At 40.3% G+C, this 16301-nt stretch overlaps 2 protein-coding genes and 2 pseudogenes across 2 annotated transcripts in view; 3 read left to right on the forward strand and 1 right to left on the reverse strand.

Annotated features, from left to right (window-relative positions):
• Positions 1 to 10354, reverse strand: part of STXBP4 (syntaxin binding protein 4) — a 130784-nt gene extending 120430 nt beyond the window's left edge. The window contains exons 1-3 of the mRNA XM_090257359.1: positions 10281 to 10354; positions 1348 to 1423; positions 750 to 874 (exon numbers count right to left, since the gene is read on the reverse strand). Of these exons, the coding sequence (XP_090113485.1) occupies positions 750 to 820 (71 nt within the window). The 5' untranslated portion in view covers positions 821 to 874; positions 1348 to 1423; positions 10281 to 10354. The remainder of the gene's footprint in view (positions 1 to 749; positions 875 to 1347; positions 1424 to 10280) is intronic.
• LOC149998218 (vacuolar protein sorting-associated protein 29 pseudogene) lies at positions 2166 to 7773 on the forward strand (annotated as a pseudogene).
• Positions 7727 to 9019, forward strand: LOC149998219 (Y-box-binding protein 3 pseudogene; annotated as a pseudogene).
• A 4-nt stretch (positions 10355 to 10358) lies between the features above and the next one.
• COX11 (cytochrome c oxidase copper chaperone COX11) lies at positions 10359 to 16178 on the forward strand. The gene is made up of 4 exons (XM_090257358.1): positions 10359 to 10806; positions 13848 to 14003; positions 15285 to 15410; positions 15798 to 16178. The coding sequence occupies exons 1-4, from the start codon at positions 10444 to 10446 to the stop codon at positions 15978 to 15980; spliced, it is 828 nt and encodes a 275-aa protein (XP_090113484.1). The 5' UTR covers positions 10359 to 10443; the 3' UTR covers positions 15981 to 16178.
• The last annotated feature ends 123 nt before the right edge of the window (positions 16179 to 16301 follow it).

Consider the following 16301-nt stretch of genomic DNA (forward strand, 5'->3'; position numbering starts at 1 on the left):
AGAATGAAAGCAAGACTTCTCTTGTTATATGTGTGTTACATATTGCAAAATGGCTAGCAATTCTTCTCATCCCTGTCTGCACGCCTCCTGGAAAGCGGCTCAACTGTTCCTTCCATTAAAAAGTCTCTATCTCTACCACTTGAATTTGGACTTGACTACTTTAATTGCTTCAGCCAATGGCATATCAGCAAATGTGAGGAAAACAGACATTTGACAGAGACTTGTGCTTCCTCCTGAAAACCATTCCACCACCACAGAAAAAAGCCTGAGCTAGCCTCCTGGAAGACGAAAGATCAGTCGAAAGAGACCTCAGTCATCCAGCCTTCCCAGGGGAGGCCCCAGAACACGTGAATGGGGCCATCCTACATCATTTAGTGCAGACCATAAGAGTTAATCACAAAATCATGACAAATCATAAAAGCTTGCATTTTTAAGACACTTCGGGGTGGTTGTTACTCAGAAAAATTAATGTTACGTTATTTTATACTGAAATTATAAACACATTTTAGATATTCAAAAAATTAGATCAGTTTTTATAAAGCAATCTCTAAAAATAATTCTAAGAGAATGCAGAATTTGCCCTTTATATTGATTTACATTGAAAGGTGATTATTGATCAACTTCTCATTACTGTTATCCTAGGCCACAGGTTGTTAGCTGTATAAAACTTTGTACCAAATATTCATTAATATTTTACACATTTCAAACTGTTACAGTTCAAAACATACTAAAGTTAATTTAACAATTACTTTTCAAGTAGACCAGATGGTACTGCAGCACATGTATTCTTATTCATGGTTTCACCACAGTAGCCTTGCATTTAACAGCCGTGTAAGTGAAGATCTTGATGAAGAGTCTACAAATTCATCTTTTCCTAAGATTGGGGAAGCAGAAAACAAATAATCATGTCTCAGAACTGTCAGATTTGCTTTAAACTTTATATTAAAACATTACATACACTTGGCACATAAACAATCTGTGCCTGTGTAGATGTTAGATATATTTTCAATTATTTTGGGCTATGTCATTTTAGTCATTGCTCATAGTTAACTGAGAAATGTAAAGATAGTTTGAAGATAGATAGGTATAGGTATAGGAATATAACTATATTATTATCAACATCTACATCTACATGAAATCTGCATTTTCTGACAGAAGTGAAGACTACAGGTAAGCTTCAGGTAATATTAGAGCTTCTACCATGAGTAAGCTAAAAAAGCACATAATAACAAAAGACTGAGGAAAATGTCTCTTGTGAGCACAAGGATAGGAAGTTTATAGTCAGAATGCCTGCAAAATAATTATACTATGCACTGTTGGAGAAAATAGAAATTCCTACTGCCTTACCAACTATTTTGAGGGACTTCTTACAGATCCTAGATTACTTTGACTCATATTACTCCACAGTTTCTTCAATATTTTCCTATTAAAAGAAAAATTTTATTTTAATGTCTCTTATAGCTCCACTATGAAAATTACAAAGAATAGTGGTTGCATTTAATTAAAAAATATTTGAACAGAGATTTACCATCTCTGCATAAGAAATATGAATGAAATATACAAACTTAAAGCTAAAAAAGATGTTAGGATCATTTAGCACAATCCTCTTATTAAAGAAATCAGTTGCTAGAGTCAGAGAGATTGTGTACTCTCCACACACAAATAAGAAGCAGTCAATGGTTGTTTTCCCAGCCAGAATTTGGGCTGCAGAACCCAGAGCATGGATCTTGACCTCAGATACACCTGGATCCCAACAGGACCTGCTAGGCTTCTCCAAGCCTGTTTCTTCACAGGTATAGTAGGCAACAGTGATGGTTTTACAAATGAATCCACGTGTCAATACTTACCAGATTGTTTCACTTTAAATATGTGTTGCTTATTATAATTCAATTATACCTTAATAAAGTTAAATTTAAAAAAAAATCTGATTCCCAGTTAAAAATGGCGGTTTGACCTTCTTGTTCTCAAAATAGCCCACTAAGGGTTTACAAACAGTATAAACTCACAATGTTAATGAATAAATGGAAGACTGGAATACACTAATTCCAGTATTTAATGTTAATTTCATCTGAAATTATTGTTTAAAAAAAAAATAAAAAAGCTTTGAAAATCTCTTTGCCACTGGCTTCATATTTGAGAGTGCATTTGTGGAGCCCGGTGACAGGATGTTGGTGTTGGAATCAGGAGACCAGCCCGTCCCACACCAGTGCAAGTTTGCTGGCTAAGTTAAAAAAACTGCTGTCACCAGGAACGATTCAGCACATTCTCTGCACTGGAATCTTTGCACCAGAAAGAGTTGTGACCACCCGAAGCCTATGGCTGGTGATGTTCTCATTGTGAGAGGAGACTTCGATGAGACTCTGAATTATCCAGAAGAGAACGCTGTGACAGTTGGGTGGTTCAGAAGTGGTGTGATCCACGGACAGCGAGTTATTCCATGGGGCGATACGGCCAGCTTAGCCCTGGTGCAGTGGCAGTTAGATGTGGACCTTCTGATCTCGGAACGCACACACAAATTTAAAGCATTTGAGCGTGAAAATAAATTCTGCATTACCCCAGGTTCTGCCCGTGGAGTGTATAATGCCTTGACAATAAACATCATTCCTTTATTTGTGTGGATGGATATCCAGACTTCTACAGTAGTCATTTATGTGTATCAGCTAATTAGAGATGATATGAAAGAATGAATCAAATACCAAAAAAAAAAAAAAAAAAATCTTAAAGCCAGGCCTGTCTTGATATTTCTATTGAGTTTTTTAAATTCACTGATTTGTTCAAATCAAGTAATTAAACATTTAGAGCCACAAAACTGGGTCAGTTTTATAATATTTTGCAGTGAAATATATCGTCTTCTGTTAATACAATATTCGAAGCTTCTTGGAAACTATAAGAATTTATTTAGTTTAAGTACATGATTTCTATTTTTAAAAATATATCCACCATACAGTAAATGGTCACATGTTTAAAAAAAATTTACCCTTGTAAACACCTTCGAAGTTGATATCTGGAACTTTATTACAAAAGTAGCACATTAGGAAAAAGAATCTGAACTTTCTGTATACATTTTTCTCTTCTCCAGTAATAAACAGTCACCTTTCATTTAAAAAAAAAGGAAATAGAGGAGATTCCTACAGCCCATGTGGGTGATCAGGAGTTTCCAGTCCCCCTTCCTTTCCCCTTTTCCTTCCCCATTCCTTTGCTCCTACTGGCTCTCCAGTCAGTCTGGGAGTTTCCTCTACTGTCCAACCCTGTTCCCTCTTTTCCTTAAAAATAAAAAAAAAAAAAATAAATAAATAAAAAAAGAAAGAAAGGACAGTACATTGCATCAGGAGGAGCCCGGGTCTCAAAGTTAAGATATCCGAGTTTGAGTTCCATTTCTGCTGCCCAGTAAGCCATGTGACTTTGCTGCCCAGTTTCATGTATAGAATGACAAGATCATTAATAAAATGACCCGTAAAGGTTCTTTTTTGCTCTAAAATAAAAATTTGTTGATAAATAAAAAATCAAAGATTTTACTGATAGATAAAATTTAAATGCTGATGGACAGAGACTTGACTTGGAGTGGTATGAATACACAATACAGTGTACAGATGATGTCTCATGGAATTGTGCACCTGAAACCTGTCAATTTTGTTACCCAGTGTCACACCGATAAATTCGATAAAAAGAAAAATAGAAGGGAGGAGGGAGGTGACTGAAGCAGAGTACGCCCCCTTGGGGAAAAAAAGTAAAACTTTACATTAAAAAAATCAAAATTTAAAAGAAAAAACCTCTATTCTGAGTTTAATAAACTACAAGTCCCCAAGAATTTTTTTCCCCAGGAGGGGAAGATTTTCTTCTTAAATTTCTTTTTAAAACTTCTAAGATCAGTCTGGTCCATGAATGGAATGGGGTAGACTAAAGTCAGGTCTTTGGGGGGAATTTGAGGAGAGGAAAAAAAAAAAAAAAAGTACTTGTGTAGTGATATTTTACATTAAAGTCATTTCAAGAGAGGATGAGGGCATGAGCTGCTGGTACCCCATAAATAATCTGTGTGGATCCTGTGATTGATAAATTAGGAATACCTACTATTTATAGAGTCACTGAAACTAATATTAAAAATGTAAATATTGCTTGTTGTAAAGTAAGACTTATAGACTCCGAATTATATCATATTTGAGGAGACAAAAAATAACAATGTTTAGAAACTGACAGCTTGTATATATTTTATCACATCAGAGATTCTTCAAGATAGCATTAGCTATTTATATAATCCTACAGTTTTTAAGAACACTGGCAAAAATCAGGAATAACTCCCTCCTCTGAGCTAGATTTTACTTAATTGACCTTTTTTTTTTTTAAATGACTCTAAAGTTTCAAGGAAGCAAGTTATAAAAGATCAAAGGGTTCTTTTACTATATCCTTTATTCTGTACCCAAAGGCAATTTTCCAGCCACGGATGCACTTTTTCCTTTAAGGAATCTAAACAGTTCAGGAATGCTGCTCATTTGTCTGGGGGTGGATGCAAAGCATCTGCCTGTAACACACAGCCCAGTCCCGTGGGAAACATCAGAAGGCTTCAAAGGAGCCCTAGACTTTTTGAAACCCGAGAGCTTCATCAGAGCAACAGCTCACTGTTCTCAGAAGTTTCCTTAGACTATCTGACTCCCTTCTTCTCGCTCTATTCATGAACTCATCCACCAGACATTTACTCAGTACAATCACAGGGAGGCACTACGCCAAGTACTTGAGTTACTGTGCTGAACAATACAAGGTCCCTGCTTTTACGGTATTGACATTCCAGTCAATAAAAACAATAAAAAAAGGAAAGAGCAAAATGAACTAACTTCCAGATACCAAAAGGTGATGTGATCAAATTTGACTGGACAGGGGAGTGCTAATTTGGATGGAGTAGTGGTGTTTCAGCCAAGATCCAAATAATAGGTCAGCCAGGAGAAAAACTGAGGGACAAAGTATTCCAGGCAGAGAAAAGGCCTCAAGGCCACAAAATAAATCTGGGTTGTTTACAGCACAGCAAGAAGTGTGGCTGGAGCATGGTGAATGCAGAGACAGACTGGGGATAAAATTAGAGAAGTAGGCAGGGTCTAGATTAACCAAGTCTTACGGGTCATGGAAAGGAGTTTGGATTTTTGCTTGATCTTATTTCATACAACCTGACTGTTCTCAGAAGACCTGAATTTGCCTTTTGCCTTATCTCTTACTTTTAACCTCTGCTATTCCAGATAGGCTAATTGTGCATCAGCCTGAATTATGCAGAATGCCAGTCAGTTAGTTTGTTTGGGATATAATATGTATATCAGGGCCAGTACAAAATAAAAATTCAAGTCCCCCTATTTAAAAAATAAATTATTTCAAGATAGTACCAGCAGAACATTAAACCAAGTACAGGACCCAACTAAGCCAGGGGCCCTTTTAAAAGCAGGGCCTTGTGCAACTGCACCGATCACACACCCATGAAGCTGGCCCTGTTCCTGGTAAACGTTACTTGAAAAAAATAAATGCCTTCTACTGATGACTGATTTCTGGTGTCATTTAATCTTATCTACCAATCATATAAACTTATCCAAAACCTTTTAAATGGAGTAGCCCCTGAAACATGTGACTTAAAGGAAGATGCCAGGAATAAGAAAGGAGGATATCAGACTTACTGAGGCAACTTCACACCGTTAGTGTGAAATAATCTAATCGGAAAACAGTGATTAGCCAGCCTAGTCTCAAGCACACTAGAATTCATTTGTTCTTACTATTTATTCAAATGCGTTACTTTTAGGTACATTGAGAATCTTGTAACATATAGCTACCAAATAAACAGTTGTTTGTACTACTAGATGAACTGTTAGGTATTTCACATTGCTAAATGAACTCAGTAACTTTATTAGACAGTTAAGAAATATAGCTCAGTGACTAGCATATTAAGTTGCAATTCCCTTAATTTATATTATCCATTAAAATTGCCAAAAAGTAATTAGAAACCAAATTTTAAAAATAACGCATCTTTATAATCCTTTAAGTCTTCAGAAAGTCTGAAAACCAATAATCAGATAAAAGATCGTGTAACTATCAAATTTTATTTTTTCTTTCTTTCTTACCTTCACCATTTCTCTCACTCCCCACCCCATTTTTATACAAATGATTTGTATAAAAAATAACAACCTATATAAAATTAAACATGATCATAGCACTAGGATTATTTATGGCATTACAAATTAAAGGTGCCAAGGCTGACATCTCAGTCCAGCCTCTGATATTTTAAGCTCCTAATCAACACCTCTACCTGCAGAACAGGGTTGTACTAGCCTTGCCCTGAGGCACTCCCATTCCATTCAAGGTAGAATCCATTATTTAGCATTAGTTATCATAATGATTTATGCATTATCACAAGCAGATTCAGAATCACAAAAATTGCAGCCAACACCACTTTATCACTATCAAGATTACTGCATCTTGGAAAGGAACAGTTTCATTTGCAATTACAAAACAAAATAAAATAATAGAATCCAAGACAAAGACACTATGACTGACATTTATATGTACTGCTACCTGTTGCTACATGAAAGGGTTGCCTGGAGAATGTTGGCGAGAATGCATTCTTGCTTTCAGTGACATTAACATTTGCACGGGGTTATTTGAGTCCATGCTGTCAGAAATTTAAAATAGAATAGATCTTGTTCTCAAAGAGCTGACAATCTGGTATGAGAACTAAGGGAGACAGAGATGAAAAAGATTTTCAAACATTCACATAAAACAATACAAATAAATTTGTAGAATCATAGAATCTTGAGATGTTTGTGCCAAGTAGAAAAGAGCCAGAAGGTGCTTGGATTTTATCGGCTCTGTAATTTTCTGGCCTTGTGATCACAAGTTACTCACTCAAGGTGACCTTCATCACTCACCTGGACTACTGTAACTGCCTACTTCCATTTTTGCCCTTCCCTTCTCTTTAATCCATTCTCTACAACATAAACAATAAAAATGTGAATCAGATCGGATCACTAACAGCTCCCTATTAATTTCAGGATAAAATCCAAACCCTTGGATATGGCTAAACCGCCTCAGTATATTTGGCTCCTGTGTACCTGGTTTGACCCCATTTCCTAACCACTTTCCGCCCTGCTCACTAGGCTACAAACGCTTTTGTTTGTTTTTCTCTGGCCTCTGGGGCTTTGCATGACTTGGGATTGTCACTGTATAAGTAGCTTATCATTCATGACTAGGCTCAAATGTCACCTTTTCAGTAAGACTTGACTTCACTACTCTTCCTCCTCATCATTTAAAATCACACTGTTCTCCACAATCAGAGGTATTGGGATCATTTGGAAGGTTATCAGCTGGGGGTGGGGAGGGGAAGAAATGGGGAAATGGTGCAGGGATTAAGAAGCATTAACTAGTAGATAGAAAATAGACAGGGGGAAGTTAAGAATAATACAGCAAACGGTGAACCCAAAGAACTTACATGCACGACCCATGGACATTAACTATAAGGGGGGGTGGGATTTCTGGAGGGAAGGCGGGTACTGGGCAGAGGGGAGCAAAGGGAAAAGAAATTGGGACAAGTGCAACAACATAATAAAATATACTTAAAATAAAATAAAACAAAATCACACTGTTCCCAAGAGCGGCAGTCTGAGAACTCGAGCCGCCTCCGCTGCGAGAGCCCTCCCCGCGCGCCGCAGCCCGTGCCTGAGATGGCCCCAGCCTCGCGGAGCCCAGACGGCGGCCGCGACAGCCAGCTGCGCTACCCTCCGACCAACAGCCACCCAGGCGCCCGCGTAAGAGCAAAGGATGAGGCATGAGGGAGGCGGACAAGGCCACTGTCACCGTCCCGCAGGCTCCGGCGGTCCCCCAAGACCATGCAGCCTAGAGCCCGGTGGGCGGTGACACATCCCAGGCTGAGGCCCCAGCCCCCTCCGCCCTTGTCACCGCAAATCCTTGCGTCCCCGCGGCCCCACCTCTTCAGCCCCAGCAGGCAGTGAAGGCCCTGAGAAAAACTCGCCACCAAAGTCGTTGGCACTGTCAAATGGTTCGACGTCAGACATGCATATGGATTCATAAATCGGAATGACACCAGAGAAGATGTACATCAGAATGCCATCATCTAGAACAATAACGACCGACGGCAACACCTGCGCAGTGTGGGCGAGGAAGGGACAGGCGAGAGGGGCGCTGAAGCAGCCAAGGCGACCTGCCCAGACGGAGCTCCCGTAGCGGGGAGCCCTTATGCCGCCGGCCAGCGCCGTTACAGACGTGGCTACTGCGGCAGGTGCCACGAACCTCCCAGTAACGCAGGTGAGACGGGAGAGAGCAAGGATGGAGCTCCAGAGGGAGCGCAGCTCCAGGGACCAGTCCGTCGAAATCCAACTTACCTTCCAAGGTATCAGAGGAGGCCTCCTAGCCCACGACCTGCCCCGGCTGTGGGACAGGCTGAAGAGCATCGACAAGCGGCCAACGGTCCAAACAAGCCATATCGCGACTACTGACGTCGCCCGGGTCCTCCTAATGCCCCTTCACAAGATGGCAAAGCGGCCAAGGCAGGGGAAGTGCCACTTGAGAGCCCTGCTCTGGCCACCCAGCAGAGCAGGGGTGAGGAACACCACCAGGCTCCGCGGGCGCCTTCGCCATCAGCAGGTGACCTACAGAATTAACGGCCATTCCAAAAATAAAGCAGAAAGCAGACCACCACCTTACCAACACCGAAGAGACATCCAAGCGATCAAGTGGACGACTAAAGAACCAAGCTGTAGACATCGGAATGTTTACGATTATTCTTTATGAAACAAGTATAAAACGAGAATGTCAGCCAGTTTTCCCGGGACTGCCTGCACAGAAGACAAGAGAGCAAACCTCCCCAGTTTCAGCAACCACTAACTAGGGCTATGTATGTTTTTCCTCGTTTTTACTGTTTTGGTAATAGGAATTGAAAGAAGAAATAGAAATACCACATGGGGAGCAGCCCAACCAAAACAAATCTGAAATAGAAAGTAAATGCTTTTATTTTACCCCTTTTTTGTTCATTTTGGATGCTGGTGTTAAACTTCCAAGTGTTGTGATTTAAAAAGAAATTTTATCAGTTCTTTATTTCTAGGATAAAGAGAGGATAACATTTTTTGCCTCTTTATGTGCCTCTCTTTGAAAACGAGCAGTATGGAGTTCCTCAAAAATAAAATTTTTACCCTTGCAAGGAAGAAAATAATAAAATCGCACTATTATCTTATTCCATTGTCTTCATTGTACACACTGTTATGTGAAATTCCCTTATTTGTGTATCTGTTACTTGATTATCCCCTGAGTCGTCAGAAGAAAGAACTCTCCGAAACAGAAGTGATCTTGTTTGACTTTTTCTGTGCTGTAGCTCCCAGTACGGTGAACAGGGTCTGGCCCACATAAGGGTGAAATAACTGTTGAATAACGTGTGGTCATTTCGCTTCTCAGGCAGCTCTGCTCATCAGAAAGGAAGCTAACATTTACTAGTTTTTTACTATGCCTCAGGCACCGGGAAAATCACTTGACATGTATAATTGCACTGTTATGATTCCCACTTTACAAATAAGGCCATGAAGTCTTACTGGCCTAAGGACACAAGGCCAAAGTAAAGACCCGGGTATATATCCAGACCTAAGGTCTGAATCTGAGCTCTTAACCGCTACTTTGTAGTTTCTGGAAAGATGTTTCCTTCCAATACAGCAAAATCAGCTACGCCGCCTGTCCCCCAGACCCTAGTGTGTCCTGTGGGATAACGGAAGAAGGCTATCACATACCCCACACGTTTGTTCCCCAAGATGAACAGCCCCATTTCCTTCAGTCCTTCCTTAAATGATCCTCACAGCTCGGTCAGTCTCCTCTAAACAAACTTCAGGTGAGCGGCGTCTCTCTCCCGCTCCACAAGCGATAATTTCATTGGGCAAGAAGTTAAGGAGAGTCAGAGCAGTGGAAGGCGATTCCCCGGGGGCCGAGAAAATGCACGTGAGTGCTCGAGTGGGCTGTGGTTAGCTATCACAGAAAAGCTTCCTAGGGCAGGTGATCCTGGAGCCCAGGTTTAGGGCGCTAAGTACCGTAGCAGACCAGCGGCCAGAGTACCCCAGGTAAAAGGACCGCGGGACAGCGACAGCGGCCGCTGGGGGCCGCTAGGTAGAGACAAAGGCTGATGGAGTTTAGGAAGATCAAGGACACAAACCCGAGTGATGACGGGTGCACGCGGAGGAGCGTAAGGCGTATTCCTATAAGTAAGGCAGTGGAAAGAAGCAAAGTGCGTGCAACAGCCATAAAGCAAAACGCGAACTTACCCGTAACCTGGCAACCCGGCCTCCGTAGCTCGACTACAGGCGTAGCCTCCCAAGGAGCCTGGTAGCCAAGGCAGCGGCAGGCTCAACTCAGATATCGCGGGACAGGGCAGGCCTCGCGAGATCTTACCCCGTGCGTGACAGGCGGGCGTTCTTTCCGGGAGCTATGGGCGGGCTCTGGCGTCCGGGATGGAGGTACGTCGCTTTTTGTGGCTGGCGGTGGAACCCCGTTGGGCTTCCGACCATCTCTGCGGAGAGTGCAGAGCAGTGTCTCAAGCCAGGAAGGAGCGGGACGAGAGGTGCTGAGAGCGGACTGAGGCGACTCGTAACATGGAGGCGGCCGAACCTGGCCCGAGATCTGGCCGTGCAGCCGTCCCGACGGCCGAAGAGCACGAACCCTTACACGCGCGCGCAGGAGGAGGAATGGCGGCGGCGGAACAAGACGGTCCTCACGTACATGGCCGCGGCCGCCGTGGGCATGCTGGGGGCGTCCTACGCCGCCGTACCCCTGTATCGGCTCTATTGCCAGGTAGGGCCCGGCGCTGCACACTGGGCGATGTTACGTTGGAAGGGACGTCCGAGATGACTGTCCAGAGAGGAAACGGGCTCAGAAAGGTGACTTGTCCAAGGTCACCAAAAAAGCGAGCGGCAAAGTTGCAAATAGAACCCATTCCTCTATAGTGACCGTGCTTAGGGACTTGGGAAATCCCTCGATGTCTGACCTGCGCCTCATCATGAAGGTCCGCAGCCTAGACCCCGAAATCTAGCAAGCTGCCTTACCCTCCTGCCGCTCTCACTCGCGCCCGCTTTTAAATTGTAATCGTGTGAATACACTCATTCTGTGAACCCCGTGGTTTATGCGCGAAGGTTAATCCTGGGAATGGGAGTGTGCATGGTACTTGTGCTTACCCCGGGAGTAAGTAGCGTTTTATCCATACCAGCAGGCACGAGTTAGGCCTTTGAGGATCGCATCCCCGTTGATGTGGAACTGTAATGGACTTGTCCTGGGCTCCCTTTTAGATCGGAAACTAGGTCGTTCTCAGAGTGTGGCCCCGCGTGGTCCAGCACCGTCAGCATCACTTGGGAACTTGAGTGCAAATTCTTGGGCCCGACTCCTGAACTACTGAATCAGGAACTCTGGGGGCAGGGCCCAGCCGTCTCTTCTCATAAGTCCTCTAGCTGATTTTGATGCAAACTGAACTTTTGAGAAGCTCTGGCAAAGGCAGACTTCACCTGTTTCAAATGTATTCTCCGATGTTCTCAAGTAGTAATTTGATGCTTTGGGCATTAGGATCAACAGAGAAGTTTCTTAAGTAAAAATGCCAGGGCTCTCCTGCCCCCAGAGATTCTGATTAGGTCTGGGTAGACATCCGGAATTTCTGTTTAAAAAAACATGCCATAAGTGAGAGCTACATACTGGGTTCATCTGTGTTAGAGAGTGGTCCCCAGACTTTGTTTTTTGTGGGAATCGCCTGGTGAGCTTTTTAAAATCCTGACCCCCAGATCATGTCCCTGTCCATGAAATCAGAATGTTTTGGAGTGGGAGTCAGGCGTCACTAATATTTTCAAGAGTGCTCAGAATCTGTGATTCTGCTGTTGTTAATACTTGGCTTACCTCCCTTGAGCTTATGGACATTAACTTACCTTTATAGGATATGTTTATTGATGAGAGAGAGAAACATCATTCCGTGGTCTCCTGCATGTGCCCTGACCTGGGATCAAACCTGCAACCTTTTGGTGGACAGGACGACGCTCCAACCAACTGAGCCTCCCAGCCAGGGCGCCTTTATTTTTTATAAGGATTAAAACAAGTTAAAAGGACTTTCAGTCTCCTAATATCAGCATTTATGTGGAAAAGTGCAGTTGCTTGATTTCTGGAGGATGAGGGTAGAATGTGAATTAATTTTCATCAGTGGCCAGCCTGCCGGGACCAAGCGTGAATCCCCAGACTACCACCTGGTGAAATAAGTGGAACTGAATCCAAAACAACCTGTGGATTTCCAGAAACCATGTGGGTGGTGGGTAGTCAGTTTTATGCCTCAGGGAACGTTCAGTAATGTCTGAAGACATTTTTTGATTGTTACAACCTGGAAGGTGAGGAGGGAGGGTGCTACTGATATCTGGTGGGTAGAGGCTAGGGATGCTGCTAAACATGACACTGAACAGGACAGACAACTGTCACCCCTCCAAAAATAAAAAAATTATCCAACCCAAAATGTTACTAATGCCAAGGTTGAGAAATCCTCTGCCAAGCTGCCAAACTGTGTAAATGACAGCATTTTGAGCAGGCATGTGCAAGTGCAGGGCAGAAAAATAAAAAGTTGTAGTTTAAGGGATTATATAAACCACTTAATATAGTGACCTCATTTTATGAATATGAAAAGCGTAGCCCAAATAAATATTTATTTAGTTCTTGGAGCTAGTTAGTAGCAGAACTAGACTAGAGACTAGGTCATATTTTCTTTTCAGTGCCCTTGTTTAATTTCTGTAATTATCAGACTTACAAATTTAAACTATATTTCAAGACTGCCTGTGAAGAGAGAATACATTAAGGAATCTATATTCAGGTGACTCAGATTCTTCAGGAAAATGAGTTGTATTTCAAAACTTAAGCATTAGAGCCCTCTTGGGCAGAGGAATATACTTACCTGTTAAGGATAAATGAAGGCTTGCCCTCTGATGCGTATTTTAGGATGAGAGTGCAATTCGATGCTGTCGCACGGCAGTCAGGTGACGCTCGCTGACTGTGTAGCAAGTGGAACATAGTAATATATTTTGCTGTGAGTCTTCCTCTAGCCTCAAATTTGGTATTTTTTCCCTAGTATAGCATAACAGATTAATCCGGAGACCAGAATTATGGCAACCTCATGCATCAGAAGAGTGATGACCCTGGAAGTAAGGATATTTTTTAAGCATCTCTGGTGATAAAGGAAATAATGACAATGAAGATAGGGAAGAAGTGTCATACAGATTATCCCAGTGCTTTAGGATTAGTTGCTTTGGCCAGAAGGATCAAGTTCTCTAACTGATGAAGTCTGTAAAAGCTGTACTATACCAAAAATACAGAAAATAATTACAAAAACCAGTTATCAACATGGGAAAATACTTACGTTACTTGAGAAAAACAGACTACAGAACTGAAGCTACATTAATCTGAACTATGTAAATTATGATATGGAAAAGGACCACACAAGAATGTGAAAAATGGAATTATTTAAATAGTTTTACTGAAATGACAGGATTCTGGGTAAATTTTATTTCTATTAACAATAGATATGAAATACTAGCAATAATGGAAAGTGTGTTTAATGAAAAGCTAAATATCCTGAGCTGTATTAGTGGAAAGTCTGCTCTTCCAAATGACTGAAAGGGGAAAAAAAAAAACCCTTCAACAAATACAGGCTCCTGTATACCCTAAGTGGTTAAATCATTGACATAGTCATAGGAAACAGTCAGTGATAGTATATAAACTTAGTTTCTAAAGTTAAATAGTTTCTTAAATTGTTTTCATCCAATAACTAGATTAGTACCTAAAAATAATATTTAACATATTATAGTTTCTTTTTCTAGACAACTGGACTTGGAGGATCAGTAGCAGCAGGTCACGCATCAGACCAGATTGAAAACATGGTGCCCGTAAAGGATCGCATCATTAAAGTCACCTTTAATGCAGATGTGCACGCAAGTCTCCAGTGGAACTTCAGACCTCAGCAAACTGAAATTTTTGTAAGTGTTTAAAGCACTAATTAAAAGATTGCTTTTTTTAGGGTAAAAATTCCTTTCATCACTTCAACCATTTCATAGTTTAGGAAACAATGATCTAAATTATAACTTAAAAATACTGACAGACTCCATTACTGTAATTCTTTTATTTCCAGATTATTTTCTGACAATGCCCTACAGCTAATGAACAGAATATACTTTAACTTTTCAGTTACATGGTCCTATAGTAAAAGGCAGTTTGAAACAATGGAAAAATGCCGTGTTTTTAGGAGAATCATATTAAGCATTCACTGAGAAGTTCTCTGGTCTGTACTAATCTTGACAGGAGTAGCTATTATATAGTTTAACTTTTCCTTAAGTATAAAGGATCGCATAGGAAAAATGTTAAAAATTATTGCTTAAAATAGATAAGTACAGTTTACTAATTTACATCAAAAATATCCCTGTTCCTTAAAATATAAATTTTTAGGACCTTTGAAGTAACCACACTAGTGATGTTCTACTTCAGCAGGACTGTACCTTAAAGGTTTCCTAAAATCTTAACTAGCTGGAATTTGGGAGGATTTACTGAAATTATCTCTTGATTTGAGGACTAGCCAGAAAAGTTTAATTGTAACTTTTACTGGAAAAACCAAATTAGTGCTTTCCCAGGTTTGTAAACATGACTGCATCTCTTCATTGATTGAGGGTTTTATAGGTTAGGGTTTTGAATATTAGTTCCAGTCACATAGTATACAAGGTATCAGTGGCTGGATTGATATGTGACAAATTTTTTTTTTTAAGCCTTGCAACATAATCTGTTTTCCTCTCAAAAAAATTATTAGTGCTTTCTGGTTAAATAAAAGTTCTGCTCAGTCAGTTTTACTCTGGTTATGAGTTTAATTTACTCTGTAAGCTAAGTTTAATGTTGGTAACCTTTTAAGGAGAATTTTTAGTCAATCATAATGATATTTAGGAATAAGTGTTAAGAAATTAGTCTTGAGCTATGATGTCCTTGAAAACATTTTAAATTAGTTTGCAGATCACTGCTTGAAGACTTCGGGTATGTAAGAGGACAACCCATAACTAAGTATGCATAATTGCATTTGTTCTTCACTGATATCGATAAGTAAAAATTGAAAAATCAGATGTTCATGGGTAATATTCACTTTTGCTGACTCTTAACATTAGTTTAGCTTAGGTGTTATGGTCTGATGGATAGGGAAAAAATGTGACTGACTTAGTAGGGAAAGGAGTCGTGTGCGATTTTAAGCATTGATAATATACATATATTTTTAAAAACAGGTAGTGCCTGGAGAGACTGCACTTGCATTTTATAAAGCTAAGAATCCTACTGACAAGCCAGTAATCGGAATTTCTACATACAATGTCGTACCATTTGAAGCTGGACAGTATTTCAATAAAATACAGGTACAACTAAATGTGAACTATAGAATATGATAAAATTTAAAAAACACTTTAATAATAAATTTACTGCAGTGTTTTAGTAGGTACTGATTTCTAAAAACTGAATTCTTCTAAACTTCAGGCTTTTTTTCATTGCTTATAAACAGCTATGTAGAGGTTTAGAGTCAAACCAAATGGAAATCTGCTTTAAGATTAGAAGCATTTGTTGATTCTCAATCCTTAAAAGCAGAACTAATTCTGAGATAAAAAGATGCTGTGCTGTTATCCTCACAGAACTTAAAGGTTGTGTTTAACATTATGCTTATTAAAACCAAGAAGTGCATCATTAGTTTCTATTATAGATAATAGAATAGAAATATTAGTAAACAAATACCTTTCTCTAATTTCTAGTGCTTCTGTTTTGAAGAACAAAGGCTTAATCCACAAGAGGAAGTAGATATGCCAGTGTTTTTCTACATTGATCCTGAATTTGCTGAAGATCCAAGGATGGTGAATGTTGATCTCATCACCCTTTCTTACACATTTTTTGAAGCAAAGGAGGGGCACAGGTTGCCAGTTCCAGGCTATCATTGAAGTCAGCAACCAAGTTCTGCTTCAAGTTTGTGATTTTTGAAAAATCATGTATATTGTCTTCTCAGAAGAGAAACATTCTATAATAATGTATTCCATTATATTTCATGCTTTCTATTTTAAATATTATGTACTGATGTTTTTTTCCCCGACTAATTTGCCCTACTTAAAATAGAGAATAAGTTCATCTTTTTAGCATAAGGAATCCACATGCCTGTTTAGAATATTTGACTGTTCAAAACCATACTTTGCTAAGTAGTATTAAAGTGCTGTTTTGTGAATATGTAGGCATGGACTTGATGGTTCAGCTTAATTCACTGGACC

This window comes from Furipterus horrens, unplaced genomic scaffold, assembly GCF_987537825.1.
Source record: "Furipterus horrens unplaced genomic scaffold, mFurHor1.1.pri manual_scaffold_11, whole genome shotgun sequence".
Classification (NCBI taxonomy): Eukaryota; Metazoa; Chordata; class Mammalia; order Chiroptera; family Furipteridae; genus Furipterus; species Furipterus horrens.

Bases quoted from the DNA above. Each gene is read 5' to 3' on its own strand.
- COX11 (XM_090257358.1), top strand. From the start codon at position 10,444: ATGGGCGGGCTCTGGCGTCCGGGATGGAGGTACGTCGCTTTTTGTGGC. The intron at 10,807-13,847 runs GTAGGGCCCGGC...TTCTTTTTCTAG, and splicing joins TGTATCGGCTCTATTGCCAG to ACAACTGGACTTGGAGGATC. The intron at 14,004-15,284 runs GTAAGTGTTTAA...TTTTAAAAACAG, and splicing joins CTCAGCAAACTGAAATTTTT to GTAGTGCCTGGAGAGACTGC.